General features: G+C 36.0%; 1 protein-coding gene and 1 long non-coding RNA gene across 2 annotated transcripts; one reads left to right on the forward strand and one right to left on the reverse strand.

Annotated features, from left to right (window-relative positions):
- The first annotated feature begins 826 nt into the window (after nucleotides 1–826).
- Hus1-like (Hus1-like checkpoint clamp component) lies at nucleotides 827–6,654 on the forward strand. The gene is made up of 7 exons (XM_071585549.1): nucleotides 827–984; nucleotides 1,061–1,267; nucleotides 1,342–1,451; nucleotides 1,538–1,645; nucleotides 1,751–1,925; nucleotides 5,864–5,977; nucleotides 6,569–6,654. Exons 1-7 carry the CDS (start codon nucleotides 933–935, stop codon nucleotides 6,652–6,654), a joined length of 852 nt encoding a protein of 283 aa, XP_071441650.1. The 5' UTR covers nucleotides 827–932.
- Nucleotides 6,655–10,815: 4,161 nt separating this feature from the next.
- On the reverse strand, nucleotides 10,816–19,411 carry LOC139688042 (uncharacterized). The gene is made up of 3 exons (XR_011700721.1): nucleotides 19,346–19,411; nucleotides 12,930–13,257; nucleotides 10,816–10,924 (listed from the first exon to the last, which is right to left on the reverse strand). It is a non-coding gene; the product is annotated as an uncharacterized lncRNA (long non-coding RNA).
- Between the last annotated feature and the right edge of the window lie 464 nt (nucleotides 19,412–19,875).

A 19,875-nucleotide genomic window follows, 5' to 3' on the forward strand; every position in this document is an offset into this window, starting at 1 on the left:
CTTTCATAATATTTTTCTCCAAGTCATAGGCATTTTAATGGGTTGATGTTAATTTTGAAAGCAGGTGGTGACAAGTTACGAGTTGGAGGGCAGTAAAAGGATGAAATGTATGGCTGTATTGAGGAAACTCAAAATATGCTTAAAAATAAATGTTTACCTAACTTTAACCACGTGATTCATTCCAAAAGTCACTTAAAATTTTGATTTCACAACTGAAAACGCAGCTTTGTCAAAGTTGGCAGAATAACTGTTGAAAGATTTTTAGGTGATTTGAGTAATTGGATCAGTGGCCATGGTTAAGTGAGCGTAATAAATATGAGGCATGAGTTCTATTTCTCTCTGTACTAGAATAACTTAGCCTTGTGAGTGATTTATTTGTGTTTCTTATGAAGAGAAAAGGCATCGAATTACAATTCTATTATTGATTATAATTCATTGAGAGTGATCAAATGTTTTTCTTATTCCTACACCAAAAACTGTCAGGAAAAACCAATGGCATGATGTTTATTCCATTCTATGAACATTTGGCAAGCAAAGTTCAGGAGCGTATGCACAACATCTGTTTATTTGAGAGATTAAAGGCAGTACCATAAAAACATTTCCTAGTCACAACATTTTGTCTCTCTGATTAAAATGGTGAAAACTATGTGTTAATATTACGAAGTATATTCTAATGGCAATGAACCTTTCATCACAGCCGTAAGTTTCATTTACATCGACCGCCAAAAAATAACGGTACTCTTTTATGTTACTGATTTTATTTGTTAACATCCGACAGTAGATGGCGCCATTATACCAATCTGTTGGCGGTAGGCAGAAACTAGTCTTTAGTCGGAAGGCAACCGAAATTAATTTCCTAATCCTGGTGGGAAGGAAATTTTCTATCATTTTCAAAGTTCCTCTCGTTAGAAGATCATTTTTGTTATGTCAGAATGAAATTCAGGGGGAAAATGATAGAACTCCTTTGTATTCGACAGTTTGCAAGTAAGTAAGGCTTATTATTTTATTGCTACTCTATTATTGTGAACCAGTCTACCACTTATGTTATTCCTTATTCCAGATGTAGTGACAACCTTGGCCAGAATATCGAAGATATGTACAGTTAGGATCACTCCAGATAAACTGTATTTCATTGTACTCGATGAAAAGACGGTACGAGGGATGCCAACGCTGTGGTGTGTTTTGAAACAAGCTCATTTCTTTAATGAATATAATATGGTAGGAGTGTCAGCTGAGCACAATGAAATCTATCTATCATTCAATCCAGGTAAACTTTCAAGGGCCATAAGGAATGTGATAACGGCCAAAGTCAATGTAACTCAGTACAGTGTCTCATTTCAGACATGCTCGCCAAACCCCTGAGTTCCCTAAAATTCTCTCACACTGCCAAGTCTGTGAAAGTAAAGTTGACTAATAAACAATCTCCGTGTCTTACATTTGAAATTGAATTGGTGAGTCTTTTATTTCTCATTATTGCTGTAAGTATATTGTGTATTCCAAGAATATTGTCGTTAACACTTTATGTTTTCACATTTAGCCATCATCTTTAGCCCTCACAAGACAGTGCGTTCATGATATTCCTGTCGCTGTTATTCCGAGGAGAGAATGGGGGAATTATCAAGAACCAACGTATCCTGCTTTTGATGTGTGTCTCTCCCCCTTTATATGAACATGTTTGAAAGATTATCAGAATGCAAAGGCAAATGTTATTATTTGAAAAAATCTGATTGTTATGAAATTTATATTTTAGATAGGTGTACGTGTGCCGAATATAAAACTTGTGAGGAATGTTGTGGAGCGAATGAAGTCAATGAGTGCTAGTGTAGACATTACAGCTGGTAATGGCTCCTTCACCTTGACCATAGAAACCGAAGCGGCATCTGTTTCTACACATATCAAAGGTGTATACATGGAGAATATTAATGGTAGGTATAATTGGATAATATTGAAGTTTTGGTTTAAAAGGGTACAGGGTAAAGTGTACATCAGCATTTCAAATAGTACCTGTGAGTCTGCGACAGCCTACAAACTGTCAATTCTTAATCTGGCGGAGACTACCCTTACTAATTTGCGTACTCATTTGATTATTGTGATTGAAGTGAGGTAGGTTTGAAATCAAAATTATTCACTTAGATACATTTACTACGATTTTTAAATTTCGATCTACTTAAGCTACTGCTACCAATGCAGGACCTGTCCAAACCTAGAAATTTTTCTCTTCGATACGGCTGTCAAGGTATATTGTGTCCAATTCAATTCCTTCTCCTTTGTTGTTTTCTTTTTCTTCAGTATTCTTACATATTTTTGCTGTTTCTTTTTGTCTTGCCTTGAATCGCGTTGGAGTAGCTTGTCCTTAATAATTATAAAGTTTATAATTTGAAGATGTTAATTTCAATATTTAGGTAAAATTTAGGCCATGAGCTCATTCAAAGGCTTTGAGCACTTGGTAACATAGTGATTGAAATTACGTGTAAGTGCCCAACGTCAGTTTAGTTGGGATATAGTGTTATGATCGACTGGCATATAATACATGAAAAAATAATTGAGCATGAAGAATTATACAGTCAAGTATATGGTAGCATGGCTTGATTCACATGGCTTGATTCACATGGCTTTGGTTTACTGTGATTTAAAAAAAGAAATATGCAAGTAATGTATCGACCAAAACGTTTGTCCTAATAATAATAATAATAATAATAATAATAATAACGATTTATTCATAATTGCCAATGCACAGATTGCATAGTATCATCAAAGTAAGATCAAGGGTACACAAATATATTAAGATAAGTAATGGAGTGGTAAAATAAAAATATAACAACACACGGACAGGTAAACATCGGTGGAATGTTTTGGGAAATCATCTGATCAACAGATACTCATCAAGAGTGTAGTATGGGTGTGTTAGGAGGTGGAATTTTAACTTGATATTGAATATATGGAGAAACTGAATTGTTTTAAATTGAGGGGAAAGTTTTTTTTAAAGGATAATTTGAACTTCTGTCCCAGTGAGTTCATTACCTCTGTGGTATATGTTAAGGGAATGGCAGGTGTGATATTTATGTTTCTAGCTATTGGGTTAGGTTTAAGTGCATATGGCTGCAATAGTTTGAAAAGCCCTTTTCTGTGTTTGAGGCCTTGGGCGGTGGTGAATGCTGACTGTGACAGTTTTGAACCTCATAGGGAATTGTATGTGGGACTAGTTACATGACTTGAAGAGAGATGAGAGGAGCTGTCATAGGACAGATTTGCATTTTCTGTGGTACAAAATTTTTGAAGGTTCTGCAGTTAGCCTCTTGGAAAACTGCTTATGTGATGTCCAATATGATTACTATGACAGGGTTTAAAAATAATTCCTATATAAGCTAATAATTATGTTGCTTAATGAAAATGTCCAAACATGGAAATCAAACATTATTGCAATTGAAATAAATCAACTATTGTTAGTTCTGATACTGATGAAATTATTTAGAGCCCTCAAGAAATCACCTGATTAGACTGCCAAAAAAACACTTCAAATTGATTCTCACAGTCACAGATTTAAATGTTTATTTTTCTATTTCTTATTTAATTAATGCTTTCATGTTTAAGAAAATCTCACGTAGAAATTGCTAACGTGTAACCCCCCTTGCCAATTTTTTGTGAAACTAGAAATTAATGATTGAATGCATGAAACCAAGACTTTTGTTAGTGTTATGGTCTCTTTGCAGTTATGTACATTTCACTCTTTCTCGTTCCATTTTAATTTATCTAATTTTATTGGAGGGGAGGGGAAATAAAACTTTCTGACCTTGACTCCATAGACCAGTGGGGGTCAGGGTTACCCTTTCACTCTGCCTGATTCTGCACCAATATTCCATCATTGGTATGAGTTTAAGGTGAATTTTTTTGAGTGAAACCTTTAATGATACAATGAAGTTTCTAGCTGAATTGAAGTAAAGATAATATCTCATTTCTCAAGATGGAATTACAGAAATTTGATACCTCATTGTTTCTATCGATACATTTATATTCTTGATTGGGGATTTAATTCTTAATTTGACTCAGCCCTGAACCCCTGTCCATAGCTCCGGCCAGCAGCTGATTAGGTGCAATTTACTCAGAGGTATGCTTTGGATGCATGTGATGAAAATAATATTTGCCAGAGATGTATCAAGCTCTTTGTATTCCCATTGCCTTCATAACAACTATGTTACCATGATATGATGCTCTGAAAGTAAGTAGTATGCAAGGGTAATCCCAGAAGTACCCAACCCAACAAAGAAACACAAAAATTTTGGAAAAAAAATGTATTTATATTTCAACATAATCTCCTGTCAGCTCTATACACTTTTCCCAGAGATGTTCAATGAGTTTGTTACCCTTCTTATAATAAATGTCTTGCTCCTCAAAATAGCCATTAACTGCCGGCATCACTTCTTCACGGTTGGAAAATCTTTGACCACGAAGCCATTTTTTCAAGTTTTCGAACAGAAAATAATCTGAGGGGGCTAAATTTGGTGAATAGGGTGCATGAGGTAGCAATTCAAACTTGAGTTCATGAATGTTGGCCATTGCAATAATGGATTTGTGAGCTGGTGCATTGTCTTGATGAAACAACACGTTCTTCTTAGCCAAATGCAGCTGCTTTTGCTTAATTTCTTTGCTCAAATGTTATTTGCTCGAATATTCGCCGTTGATGGTTTTTCCTTTTTCAAGTTTGTCAATGAAAATTTTCCCACGCGAATCCCAGAAAACCGACGGAATGGCCTTGCCTGCAGTTGAAACGGTCTTTGCCTTCTTGCGAGGTGGTTCTCCCTTTTGAATCCTTCGTTTTGATTGTTCTTTTGTCTCAGGTGTGAAGTAATGGACCCATGTTTCATCCATGGTTATGAAATAATACAAATATTCTGCTTTGTTGCTGTGAAACTTTGCTAAACACCCAATTGAAACATCTTCACTACACTGGTTTTGCTCGAGTGTGAACAAATGCGGCACTCATCCTGCACACAGCTTTCTCATCGATATATCACACTTTTTGAAATGCCTATTATGTGTGCTAGCTCGCAGAATTTCAGTTGATGATCATCCAGTATCACTTTGTGGATTTTCTTCACTGTTTCTGGAGTCAACACCTCATTTGGTTGACCAATGCGATTCTTGTCTTGACAGTTCGTACTGCCTCGTTTGAACTCTGCTCCCTAATATTTTACTGTTGTAAATGAAGGAGCAGACTCACCCAAAGTAGAATCCAGTAAGCTTTTATATTGGTTGGGCTGAGGCCTTTCAAATAAAAGTATTATATCCCATAGCGATGACCAATTTTCTCCATTTTCACAAATTCACTGAAAACATTCATCACTGATGACTGCCAAACAAATACAAAACGATATAGCGCCTTCAAACTTGAAACATATGCTTCATATATAGCATACTTCCTAATACAGTGATATTTTTCAAACAACTACGGCCATCTCTAGGTCAGGCCGGGTACTTCTTGGCCTTCCCATGTAGTGGAAATTAGTGAAGTGAAATTTTCAGAGGCAGAGTATATAAACAATAGTGATTATGCATTTATATTATTGATTGGTAGTACATAATATTATGTATTAAGTGCGGAAATGATAACATGAATAAAAGTTCATCTGTACATAAGGGTACCCTTACACTGTCATGGCCATGGTTGTACACTTTGGCATTGTGTAATATGTTATAAAATTATATTTTTGTAGTGAAAAATCATTGTCCTTGTTGTACAAAGAAAATTATTCTTAGCAAAATTAGGTAGATGTTTAAACATGAAAATATGTAAATTTGAAACATGAACTGAGTAACGATAAAGAAAGTTGAAGTCTTTCAGAGAATTTTTAATATCATATTTCAGGCATACCATCTGATATGCCCCCAGGCCAGAAGGAAGTAACAGCCAAAGTTGATATCAAAAGACTAGCTCTGTTCCTTTTTTGTGAACAAATAAACCCCTCCAAAGTTGTATGTTGTAAGTATGTTATTTTTATGCATTAAATAATCAGTGTGCATGATGGTAATAGTTAGTTGTATTATGAAACTTTTAATTACATACTTAAATCCAACTGAGAGCAAAGAAGGGGTTAAAATAATTTCAAGACACATTTTATCACGCTACAAAGTCATGGACAAAGTGGAGACTACATCCAAATAAGAGAATTTGAGTTTATGACGGAATGTTGGATCTATTCTCCGATGTAAAGCTAATTTTATTGTGTCATTTTCAAGCCTGGAGATATTAACCATTCGAAAATTCTTGAAAATTATTTAAAAGTATGTGCACCATCTTTCAGGTTTTCAATTTTGTGGGTAGTTTAGTTAGAAATCAAAAATTTCAGAAGACTATTGGACATTGAAGCAATAGTTCATTCTACTTATTTGTTAATAAAAATGAATTTTGTGATGTTATTAAGTACCTAGGTATGAAGAAGTAGGAAAAAAGTGAAGGAATGGTTTTTGTTTATGGATTTACATCTATATCCATGTGAACAACACACATATAGTATGCATATTTTGCAATGGTAGGAAAAATTTTTAACATACCATTTATATTTTTTTGCAGATATCAGTGAAGAAAAACTGGTTTATATATACCTGGAGCATGAAGATGTTGTGTATAATTTTTTTATAGCTGCCAAAATGTCCTAAGGTTTGTTAAATAATTGTCATTCTTGTTTGAAAACCCAGTCATAATAAATATTTGTACATAGTTTTCATTCCCTGTGTCATTTTCCCTAATTTCAATGTTGTTGAGTATGAGTTGCAAATCTAATTACATATATTAATTTACAACGAAAATCTATCAACATTTATGTATGTGATAGTATGCTCAAAATGGGTGTATAAGAGAAAGGTCGTTTTATAGAGCTGGAAGCATATGACTGAACCAAAAGCAAATCCTTTGAAAGGAGACATAAAGGCATAGATATGGAGGAAGTAATAATTTTTGTGTGAGAATCAAAGGCCAATCTTAATTGAAGAAATCTACAAAAAGGGAGCCTTTTGCCTTTGATGGAAATGGGTGATTGCTTAGCACATTTGGCAGCCCTGAGAGAGTAGAATTACAGGGTCCATAAAATAAGTATCGGAGCTGGCTCCAAAAATCAAAATTAATTGCAGTTATCATTACAATTACTTAATAATCTTCAAAATACACTCCTCCTGCATCGATACACTTAGTTCGGCATGTCTGCCACTCGTCAAAAGCCCGCTGGACGTCGGTTTCCGGAATACTGTTGAGGGCCTTTGTCATCGCCACTTGAACCACCTCAATGGAGAAGAACCGATATCCTTTGAGCTCCTTTTCAGCTACACTTTGAGGTAACAATGTTTTCGAGAAAATCTTTATCTTCCTGGATGCAGTCCAAAATTTCTTGCAAAATTTCCACCCGTGACAGTTTCTGTTCATCGCTCAAGAGTTTTGGCTCCAGCTTCGTGCCCACTTTCATCATCACAAGATTCTCTGTTACAATGGTGTGGACGGTTCTGCCTGAAAGGCTGGTCTCCTCACTGATAAGGGCGATGCTCAAACGCCATCAGAATGAAAACTTTTTTCATTTTGGCCACCTGAGCATTGGTTCAAGAGGTCATCGGGTGTCCAATGTGGTGCTCGTCTACGACGAGCTTCCATCCTTCCTTAAATATTTTGTGCTTCTCAAAAATTCTTGTGAACCTTAAAGCATCATCCCCATAAGCCTGTTTAATGAGTTCAAGGGTCTTCGATGTCGATTTCCCAAGTTTAATGCAAAATTTCACAGTGTAGCGTTACTCGACGGTGCACTCCATGCTGGCACAACAACACCACAAACAATAACACGTCACAAAAATCCACCTCCTGTCTCAACGCCTGCCTGGAGGCAACTGAACTAAAGTGCACCTGAGTGGTGGGGGACCCCTCTACTGAGCCGACCACCCTCATCCACCACTCCAGCATACCAATAACGATACTTACTGTACGGACCCTGTACTGTGGTTGTATCCCTTAAGCTCCATATGGTTGAGAAATATATTTTAACTTGTCTACCAGTTTTACCAGAATATCTCCCTGGGACTAGTATTTTCTATCATGTCACTACATTTATATAAAAGTTGGAATTATATACACTGAATTTAACTTCAATTTTATATTAATTTCAATTGCCTGAAATTTTGGTTTTACATGCAATTTTGTGAAAATTTTCAACTTAAAAGTAGATATTCTGATGTAGATAATAGTCCTGTGATTTTGGAATAGGATGTGAGTGATCCTCAGGTTTCCTGTTGATTCATTTTAGTAACAGATTTTAAATGCCACTGAAGTGACACTGCCCTTGCCATAGGTATTCTTTATTATGTGCTGAATTTTAGTGAGAAATGTTAGAGAGCCTCTATTTTTCAGAATATTGGTTTCATTTTCCTGGATTTTCATGTTCTTCTAATGAGATCCTCTGTCATTAACTCATGGTTACAAGATATGTTTCTAATCAAGATGGTTCTATTCTCTAATTCTGTATTCTCCATCTATTTACATATACGAGGGTAGTCTTAAAAGTTTCCTACCTACCAAATAAAAGAGACGTTTTTTCTTCAAATTTATTTTTATTTTTAATATAGCCCCCTTTTGAGGTGATTCAGTTTTTCTGGTGATGCTCGAAATTTTTTAACCTTTCCCAATAGTAGTTGAAATCTTTCACCCCAACATAGACATTTACGTATACAATAAATGAAAATCTCTGTCCTCCAAGTGAAAAGTTAAGGTTAGGAAACAGGAAAAATTCACTGGGGGCAAAATCTTGTAAATATATTGGGAAGTTAATTGTTTCACTTATTTGAAGATAATCGATAAACACAATTCCATGACTGCCAAACTATGGTCACCATCACCTGCCTGGCTGATGGAACCTTTGCCTTTTTTGGAGCAGGTTTGCCCTTTGCAGTCTACTGTTTTGACTGTTCTTTCAAACTCTGGGGTGTAGTGCGGATCCAAGTTTCATCTACTGGTATGAATCAATGCCAAAAATCTGACTCACTTAGCTTAAACTGCTCCAACAGGGACTTGCACTTGCTCGTTTGAATGCATTTTTGGTCCAATGTGAGCAAACGCGGCACCTAACGATTGGATAGTTTACGCATGTCTAATTCCTCAGCTAATATATGACGTGCATTATTTCAATATGCCCATAGCTTCTGCTATCTCTCTAAACTCAAGTCAATGGTCCTTCAGTACCATTTGGTGAACTCATTTGTTGTTGGTGGTTATTGTAGTTTTTGGTCATCTGAAACGTTTATCATCAGCCAAGCTGTTTTACCTCCATATTTTAGTTCAGACATAATGTGATATCCTCCTGAAATTTCTGATTATGCAATACTCCTTCACCCAATTTGCTACTTCTTTTGTAATAATTTCAATTTACTTCCTCACTCTTTAAGCATTTTCGATTATGGCAATACTATCTCACATACCAGTAGTTTGTTTCCATATTCTCTCCTCATTTAAAAATGACTTCAGTATTTCTCTGTTGTACTTCCTTGTTGTTTTTTGGGCCTTTTCTTAGCATTAGCTAGTTTTTCTTTTACATCGGGGCATGTATTGTACCTTGCAATCCACCAAATTGGTGTGTGGCAGGGGAATTTGTTTTGTAACTGCCGTTGGTGATCAGCCTATTTTTTGAAAATTTGTTTTTTTCTTATTGGAATGTATTGGCGAAGCCCTTGCAATACCAAAGCTCTATAGATGTGTTGTCTTCATGATGGACAAAAATGGTGAAATCTTGTGATTCTTCTTATGAATGGGTGTATCACAGGGAAATTATTTTTGTACACATGTCCTTTTGAAATGGGTTTCAATTTCGAGTTTTTATAATGTTGCAAGTGGTTGGGCTCCGCTGTCAGTTGCTTCCCCTAAATACTACTATTACTACTTGAATCTACATTTTATTCTAATAATAATAAAAGTTGTTTACCGGCTTTTTAGTATTGGCAATCTATCATTTAAGATAGGTTTTGGATGAAACATGAGACTACACTTCACCGTACTTCAATTAACTGACAACTGCCAACTTGAATGACAAAACATCCATAGACCCCATGCTAAACATTAAAATAACTCATTCTTTATTTCTGCATACTTTCCATGATTTAATCCAAAATTCCAATTATTTTCCTTTCGTTACCTTGCTTTTCAGTATAATACATCACAATTGTTCTTCAATATTCAATTTACCTATTTAATCTTCCATAATAAAAAAAACTCCAGTGTCATCAAGTGTTTGGCTAACTGTTGACTTCATTCTGAAGCATGCAAATTATAGATTTTTTATATCAGCCATATTTATTTTGCAAAATTTTGGTGCTCTCCTTATATTGTCTCATTTCCTATGATTCATCTCTCTCCAGCTTGTTGCATTTGACTGGATCCCTCCTTTCTTTTATTTATATGACTTGAACCTCATCTCTCTTGACCTTAGAAATTTAATGTCCTCCCATGATAGCTCTCAATTTAAAATATGTGGTGAGTAGCCTTGCCAACTTTTACCCTTGAAAAGTGATATTATTTGTTGCTGCCCAAAAATTCAATTTTAAGATAAAAGGTACTGTAAGATGTAATGAAATTTTAATTGGAATTGCTGTTATTTGTGGTGTAGTAATATGTCATGGCTTGAAATACTAAGTTTAGATGCCAACTCAGGTTGAATTTTTGCTTGGAGCTGCAGCTGAAGTCATAATCATGGGTTGCAGAATAAGGAATGCATACCTTAGCTGTAACTTAGATTTATCCAAAAATAGGTTTTAAAATATTATGCTAATGAATATATTCAATGAATGCTTTTATTTTATCATGTAGTTATAAAAAAAATCAGGGGTTACAGTGTATAATAGAAGCCAGTCATTTTTCATATTGTTGACCGATTGTAGCCTTCAGGTTTGATCCAGCTGAAACCTATTAATAAATATTCAAAAGAAGGACAAATTAACAAAGGTCTTTCCTCGGAAAATACACATGTAGGATTTTATTCTAGGTACTTGCAAAGTATTTCTTATTACATTCACCCCTTTGTGACACACCACCTTGTGCCTTTTTACCATCATAAGAAATTGTTTTAAATATTGTATGGGTGAATAACTGGATATCTTGAGAAAAATTATCATTTTAATTTTTTTAATGACACTTATTAACTGAAAGCTCTTGAGTTGATTGATTATTTTCAATTACAGTGTCATTTTAGAAATAGGCAGAGAAGGAAGAAATACTATCAGATATGACAAAGCTGAAAGAAACATGATTAGAGAATCATATGAAAATGTGTGGTTTCATTAATGGTGAAAAGTGGATAAAAAGGGCTGGCCACATTAGTTTGGCAGCTGAATAGAACCCTTTTCAGATTAAAACTCTTTTCAATACTTCTGATGCTAATATGACTTCAGTCAAGGGACTAAATATTTGAAAAATATGTGTGATGGACAAAAACTTCTTATATATGAAGATGAAAGAAGGCAAGTACAAGCTTAATGAAAACTGGTTTCAATATTTAAATTTTGTTACACGTTGGATTTTTAATTCAGTTGTTAAGACTAAGCTATCTGTTATTTTGTGTTACATTGTCAAATTTATGCAGCATTTTTTGATGCAAGTAAAACTCTTCAAATTTTAATTTTCTATAACTGGGCATAGGTAAAACTAATAAAGGTACTGTTTTCATAATTGGATATTGCAAATTTAAATATGTTTCAAATTTTGGTAACTTAAAAGAATTTTTTATACATTTAAAAAAATTGTGAAATCGGAAAAATGAATTGTAATTATTTTATGCAGGATTTATCATAGAAGAGTTGATAGAAATTAGGTAACTATCCTCCATTCCGTGCATACAATTATGGGTCATATTTACCAATGTGTGTGATGCCAACTCTGCCAGCAGTCCAGTGTTAATAATTGCAAGTAAGTCAATTCAGATAATTTATTAGTTTGGATTAGTGGAAGTGATACACACCATACCAAAACATTTGAATTTTTTAACTTAATTTTTTAAATTGTTTCTTGAATTAAGTTAGTTCCTAAAATCCTAATTTATCATGAGATTGTTCATATCTTGTGGAATTAACTTCTTGATTATGAAAAGAGCATTTTTTCAGAATTAAAATTGATTTTTTCCTTATCTGTGAGCCAAAATGAAACCCATTGTGTTGTGCAGGTTGTTAAAAAATCTATCGCATGCAAAATAACCTTTAAATTCAAGGTTAATGTTTTCCATTAAAAACTCTTCCTAGAAATATCAGTTTTGACTAAATTTTTTGAGTTGTATTTCTTCTTTTTTAATGTAACTTGAATTATCTCTGATTAATCCCTGAAGAACTGATTTCCTCTTAAATTGACCATATTTCGCGAATACATTACAAGGGAAAGAATTTTGAGTGTGTCTGTGAAAAGATATTACATTAATGGCAATAACCAAATAAATAATTTTTGGACTGAGCATTTTTTACATTATTTGGTATTTTGACCATGATGCATACTTTTAATATGAGACATATCAGTTAGCCAGTTTTCTAAATGAAAGTTTCTTGATTGCCTTTACTTCTCGAGTGGCACGAGAACGGAGGTTCTGGACTTTTTATGGTGTCAGTTAGCAATCTCCATTCTTAATCATAAATACATGGCACTTACAAGCGTGATTTTATTATTTGAGTAATCATGCTTGTCCTTCATGTAGAAATTGGTACATTTAATCCACTCCTGACCATTTAATGTTTGCTAAATGCTGCTCATAAAGTGTCTAATGTGCACTAAAACTACATTCTATTGTGCACATATTCTTCCATATGGTAAAACACCTATGCTATTCTAGCATGTGAACATACTACAATTTATAAAAGCTTTCCTTAACAGAATTATACAAGGAGTCGTTAATGAAATAAGCACAGTTTCGTAATTTTTTTATATGTACCTTTCTCAGTGTTGTAAATGCTGAAAGTGTTTATCTTCTAGTGGTGGAAGAAACCATATGGATGGTATCCATAACCTCTGTAGTGGGGATAGTAGCCTCCATAGTGAGGGTAATACCCTCCAAAATGAGGGTATCCACCATAACCATGGAAGTAGTTGCCATAGTGTGGGTAGTAGCCTCCATAGTAATGTCCAAAAATGCCTCGCTTTTCCTTGTTATTGGCTTCAGGGAGTGTTGATGCTGCTGTTTCTGCTGTGGGTTTAGGTTCCTCAGATACCTCCACACATGCTGCATAAGCCACTATGGCCAGCAGTGCAGCTAGGATAACCTAAATAGGAGCAAAATTTCACTGTTATCTCCTTCCGTAACTTTGTTTCCAAATTCATTTTTGCAGGGAAGTGCTATCAGTGTCATGTAATGCAAGGTTCTACGTCTAAATTTTAAGGGTTGTTCATTGAGCATTATGCCTAATGCCTAGATAGTGTTAGTGCATGCACTTTAATTTAATAATGCAATATTGGAATGCAAGTGCTATATTTGAACTTAGTAAAACTGGAAAATTGTGTGTTCCCAGGGAATTGTTGTGGTTAAATTTAGGTTTGCCAATTGTCTTATTTTGTTGGTTTTTACATAATTAAAATCCTATGATTGATTTCATTTGTGAAGGCTCCCAAAGGTTTGTACTGATGCATATGCTTTAATATGAAATTTGATTTGTGTATACCATTGATAAAAATGCAACAGTTCCACTAGCATTACAGCCTGCAACTTCACTGGAGAATTGAACTGGAATGCTGGAAAAACTAGTGTGTTTTTATGAATACTTAATGTGGATAAAATCCGGGATAGAATTATATCGAATGACTGCGATTTTAATACATCTGCATAAAAAGTCATTCTGAAACTTGGTTCTATTAGTAAATATTTTTCTTGAAGCAATTCAGGAGCTCAATTTTTCTTAGCAATATGATCAATTAAACTAGGGGTGGCTAAGTTGACTTAGACTGCAATTTAATTAGATATTCTGAATGAAAATGCAAATGTACCATGACAAAAATAATTCATGGTTGAATTTTTTCACTATTATTAAAGTAGCTTTTAGTGAATTTTCAGATTGAATTATATTTTTTTTGTGTAAGCTCAAAAATTATTTATTATCAATATAAAAAAATTAAAGTTCCTTGTGTGGGTGTGAGTGACCTGTAAAACTCTTTCACATTTGACATGTTGGTTGTAATTGGACTGTTGGATTTGAATCCCTCAAAACTAATGCCTACTTTTTCTTCACCTTTCATACTCCAACTCCTGAAAATTCTACCTCTACCAAATTACCCACCTCACCTTAATGGCGCAGATGACCTCAGTTGTTGCTTGTGTCCCTTATAGCTAACACTATGCCTACCATTTGGCCAAATTAGAGATAAATTAAAATGTCTAATCAAGTTACCTCCCAACAGGCACAGACGAAACTTAATTGGGTGGGCAACTGGCTCAACACATTAGTATTTTACAAAAAATTTTGTTTCTGGGACATATTTAAATATTCTAAATGCACTTAATTCTCTTTTCAAAAGACCTAGTTTCATCTCAAGAAAACCCTTTGCTCCGTCCCCATTTGATCTATCCAGCCTTATACAGTGGTGCGCTTCAAAATCTTTCTTGCTAACGGATATTTTCAGAATCACAGTTTATCACACTCAGCAAAAAAATGTCGCATCTCTTTTACCTTTTTTCTTTTCTGAAGCACTAAGGGTGGGGTAAATTTTATGTTACTCTCTTGTGCCTATCTTACATTTGTAGTGAAATGATTTATAGATTTCTCCAAATATTCAAAATGGAACCCTTAGTGTTCTTGTAAAACAAATGAAAAAGATGGATATGGAATTATTTTTTCACTTATGCATCCTCTATGATTTGGCTAATGCAGTGAAGTTCTTGGAATAAAAGTTTAATTTGGAACATGCCACATCTAATGTTGCTCTGATGAAGAATTTTATTTACGCTAAACATTCTCTCAAGACAGCCATTTAAAGTGTTTGAATCCCATTTGTGGCGGACATATGAATCCCATATGGCGGTAATATGAATTTAAATTGAATACACTCCGTTCAAATTGACTGACAGAAAATTCAAAGGCTGATGTGTCAACATTTTTAGTGTAAGTCTTAAACTCTTTTCAAATTTTTTTGCTAAATTTAATCATTCTAATCCTCTTTCATGATCTTCAGTGCTTTGAGCAACAGTAGGTTGCAATACTGGGGAATATTGGAATGAAATACATACTTTTTCCTGGATGCTTCTTTCAGCATGAGTTATTGCTAGTTTTAAATGACTGGGTAAATAATATAAACAGGGACTCTAAAATTTAAGGTCAATACCCAATATATGGGCTGAGGAGTGCAACCCCCCCCCCCCACCTTGCTCTCTCCTGCCTGCACCCGTGTTGTACAATGTCGATGACCGTGATATCCGCGATCGTCATTCCCCATTTTTGTCACCCAAGGTTTAGCTTCCTGTATAATTATTTACGCGTGGTAGTCACAAGGTTCGAGGTCTGGTCTTTGGATGGTGGTCCAAAAACGTTCCTCCACTCAACATTCTTTCCTCTTTGTGTTGGTCCGCAAGCATTTTCGGTACCCACCTTGCACACAATTAGTGATACCCTAGCTTTTTCGTATGAATAGCGTTGCATCCTACAAGAGAACTTCATCAGCCAGAACAATTATCGTCGATCAGATCGCAGCTTTTATTCCAATTGTTGAACGATTTCATTGGCCTAGATACTGGACCTGCCACTACGCTCTTCATCGTGCACATTAGTGTGGCCATTTTTGAAGTCTCGACACAATTGCCTAGCCTTTCCTTTACTTTTTACTGTAGGTCCATAAACTAGGCACAACTCTCGCTGAATTTAGGAAGCTGATGATTCCTTTTGCACCCAAAGATCGAATCATAGCTCGCACTTAACAACTGGCGGGAACAACGACTCTCACGGACATTTATTATCTGCACTCGCCTACAGGCAAATTACAACTGTTGCGAAGCAATAACTTCAGTGACTTCAGAAATCATCAATAGATAACGCTGTTTGCTTAAAACTTTGTTCTTAGCCGCCAATATTTAAATATAAGCAAACGGCCCTTCCTTTTCAAATATGCCTCGTACCTTATATGTGGCGGTACCAGGTTCATTCTTTACAGACTTGGTTGTACAGTATACATATTTTGCTATAAAGTTATGGGATATGAACTCTGGCATGACAAACGACAAAAATTCTCGACAAATAATTTTTGCATAGCATAAGTATTAGACCCAAGTTTTCGATAAAACCAAGACCTTTCCCATCGACAGGCAAGTATCGCCTGAATAATATAGCTATTAAGTTTTGCTCAGTAATAAGTTACGTGCCAAAGTGTTAAAAGATGGAGCGAAGTGGTATTGTGGTGACCGTTAAAAGTTCAAAGTATAATTCCAGTTAAAACCTACGTTCATAAGAAATGGTATCATACGTCACTCGGTAGAAGCTTTCCCCGTTCATAATGAAAAATTAAAATCCTTTCTAATCGTTGGTTATTAAATCACGTCTTCAATGAAATGTGGAGGTATACCTAAAGATTTTAATGCTTCCTAATGATAGTGAAGTTATTTTACGGTGGGGATAATTCCTAAAAAAGACCAACTAGTCCTGTTTAGAAGTCGATCACATTGCTCACGATGCAGGAAGAACACTCGTATTAAAATATAAGCACTGATGTAGTAGTTAGGGAACAAAAATACTAATACAGGTAAGGTAGGGGAAGGATTTGAAAAGAGCGAATTCGTTGGTGACTAATATCAAGGTCTTCAGACTTTGACGAAGAGTATCTATTTAAGGGTGTTGTTCCGACGCTTAATTTTTGAGGAAAGAATGTGGAATATTTGGCGCTAATTTTGGCTTGGAAAGAAAATATGCATCTGTTGGGTCGAAGGAGGCTGACAAATATGGAAAAAGTGGTATGGTGAAAGAGTGGAATACATCAATATGAATGTTGGGCAAGCGGAAGGAGGAGAATAACTTTTTTCAATGGTTTGAAGTCGTTAGAACGCAAGTGAAACTGAATTATGAAAGTGTAATACAAGTGATGTTAATGCTAATAGCTGTGTTGGAAGTTCTGAGCTCTTAAGAGGACCACGGCATTGTGTATTAGATTTCAAGGTCACTCAATAAGAGATCAGTTTCCCTTTGTGTTTTATGCAATTTTCCACCCCGATGTTGGTTTTGGTGGGTGAGGATAGAGCTCATCCCGAATCAAACTTGAAGGCTTGCCACGCTTTCAGGTAGGGGTTGAGCAGTGCCTATCTTTGTGCTTATATTTGGTTTCTCACTGACTTAGTTCCCAGTTACCAGAAAATATCGCCACTTGGCTTTCTAGAAGGGGATGTCTATGGGCGTCTTCCAGCATTAGTACCCGGGACCCCCCTCTTGCAAGTAGAACGAGTAACGTTTGGTATTCTACCGCTAATGTAAGATACTATTCAGCGTATGGGTTCACGTTTATGATACTCCAGAGAGGTCAAGCTCAAGCAGGCACCACATAACGATTTAGTTTCATTCCTGAAATTTTTGGACCGTATATTGGATTGTGGTGTAAAATGAGAGGCTTAATCAATGAACATAGCATTAAGCAATAGTTTTTGGTTCGGGCTGAAGTTGGACGCAATCACCATTACTGCACGTGGTGATTCCATTTCATGTTTATGAGTTAAATTAACTCGAAGATTGGTTTCGATAGGCGAGGGTAGAAGTCATAATGTATTAAGCCTTCAATCGTACATATTAAGGGCACGTGGGAGCAGCTCCTTTTCCTGTACCACTTGAAGTGTCCCTCTTTGAGTTTTGCGATCCAGGAAATTTCACCGCTTTAAGTTTAGATGGAATTGCTCAAGGAAACCACCTAGGAATGGAACCCGAGACCCTCAGGCCTGTAATAAAATCTCTTTCCCGTTGGCTATTATGCTCTCATTTGAAACGTAGCAGTTTCAATACGTGCCCCAATCAAGTTTAAAAGACAATGATGGTCTGTAAGTCATCGGAGAAAGGAGTTTAATGCAGTCATTGAATAGTTACTAGATTTGTAAAATTGTTTCAGTGGGAAAATATTTAATCGTTGTTTAAGGATGGTATTTTTCATTAACGAAGAGATCAAGCCTAATGAACTATCAAAGAAAGTAAAGGGCACTAAGGTTAACTTTAATGCAGAGAATTTGAGAATACCGGGACAAAATATCTACAAGTCTCGTAAATAAAGGAGGACGTAGTTTAGTAAAATTATTTTGTTATAAACTGGGGTAAATGTTTTTAAATATCCAAGAAAAGACATGCATGATAGAGAATTAAGCAGTTGAAGCAATCTATTTTCCATTAACGGTTAAAATGGGTTAACTTCTCTTATGAAACTTCACAGAATACGACAAAACTACTTGTAGTACTCGCGGTCATATAAGCAGTTTTCAAATTGGCTATGAAATATTTTTTTTCATTCGTAGGTAGAAATTAAAATATTAATTTACTTTGCTATTTCTTTGTTAGGCAAAAAGTGTGCAGCATGTTCAACACATCCATCGTGGGGTTATTTTCAATAATTCTATCCAATATTGCTGTGCTGCTATATTTGTTTTGCTTCAGCTAGCTCAGAGTTTTCTAACGTAAAAAATCATGGGTGTTGAGGGTGCGTACGCTGTTCTCCTCAGCAAGTGCAGGAAAATATTGGGGATGGCTTGGAAAATTTCTGGAAAGTCCTAGCTTGTATTTCGAATTAAAAAAGAGGTTTTAACTTATTTTGCGCCGGAAATTATGTAAGTGCGTTAAGTGGTAAGCGTTTCGCTTCACGATTTTGGCGTTTTTTTCATCACGTGTTTTGATTTGCAAACGCCAGCCAGGTCCATGGTGAAATAGGGCAGAAATCTCAAATACGTAGCTGGGGCATAATAGCTAAGGTCGATGACGAGGTGTTGCCCTATTAAATTGCTGTTGTAATCTGTGCTGCTTTTAAAGATTATGGAGGCAACTACAATACTGAAAAAGTAATCCCCTCTTACAGGGTAACATTCGCGGTGGATGCGGAGAGACAAGATCACATTTCTATGACAACTACATTATTACTAAATTCGGGATTACACCAGGAATCCCTAGCCTCATTCATGTTTATGGTCAATTTACTTTTTCCCAAGAATTCGATGTAAAATATCGCATTACATCTGTACTTTTCATGATTTCAGCCGACTAGACCACGTTATACATCTAATCGTGCCCTGAAACTATCAAATTCACTTCTTTAAGTGTGAACGGACGGAATAAAACCTTATGAGGGTCTAATACCGTTGGTTTTGTAGGGGATGTAGGATATGACAAACTGGGGGATGGAGGCGGAACTCACCAAAGTCCTCATCATGTCCTGCGGGGTGCTGTCGGAGGGCGGGGCGTTGTCCAACTGTCGACTTAGAGGCGTTTGGTGACGAGATCGGAGTCGGGTGGTGCTTATATATTGTAAAAAGGGGCGGGGGACGCGATGGGGGGTGAGCTGACCTAAAGACACTTCTCCCCAGATCCTCGCAGGTGTACGGGGTTGGTAAGGAGATGAGAGAGGAGTGCATTCGCTTTTCCGCGGTCGGGGGAGAGCGCCAGTGCGGGTTCTCCTCTATGGCTCTCCTTTATGGTCTCCGGTCTTGACATCCCCATCCAACCTCCAAGTCCTTCAACATGGTGAAATCTGAAGAGGAGTGGCGATAGGGGTGGGTCGGTCGATTTCTCCGGCGTTTCGCGGTAGGTGTTCCGGGGAGTAGGCTTTGTGGAGATTCGGAAGGGGACAGTTACTGTTAGTTGAGTTGAACCCTGTGCAAGGACTCTCTACGAATTTCGAGTTCCCTCTTTTCTTGATGAAATTTCCCGCTGTGATACGTTAAATTT

This window comes from Hetaerina americana, unplaced genomic scaffold, assembly GCF_022747635.1.
Source record: "Hetaerina americana unplaced genomic scaffold, ioHetAmer1.1.p SCAF_2, whole genome shotgun sequence".
In the NCBI taxonomy this organism is placed as follows: Eukaryota; Metazoa; Arthropoda; class Insecta; order Odonata; family Calopterygidae; genus Hetaerina; species Hetaerina americana.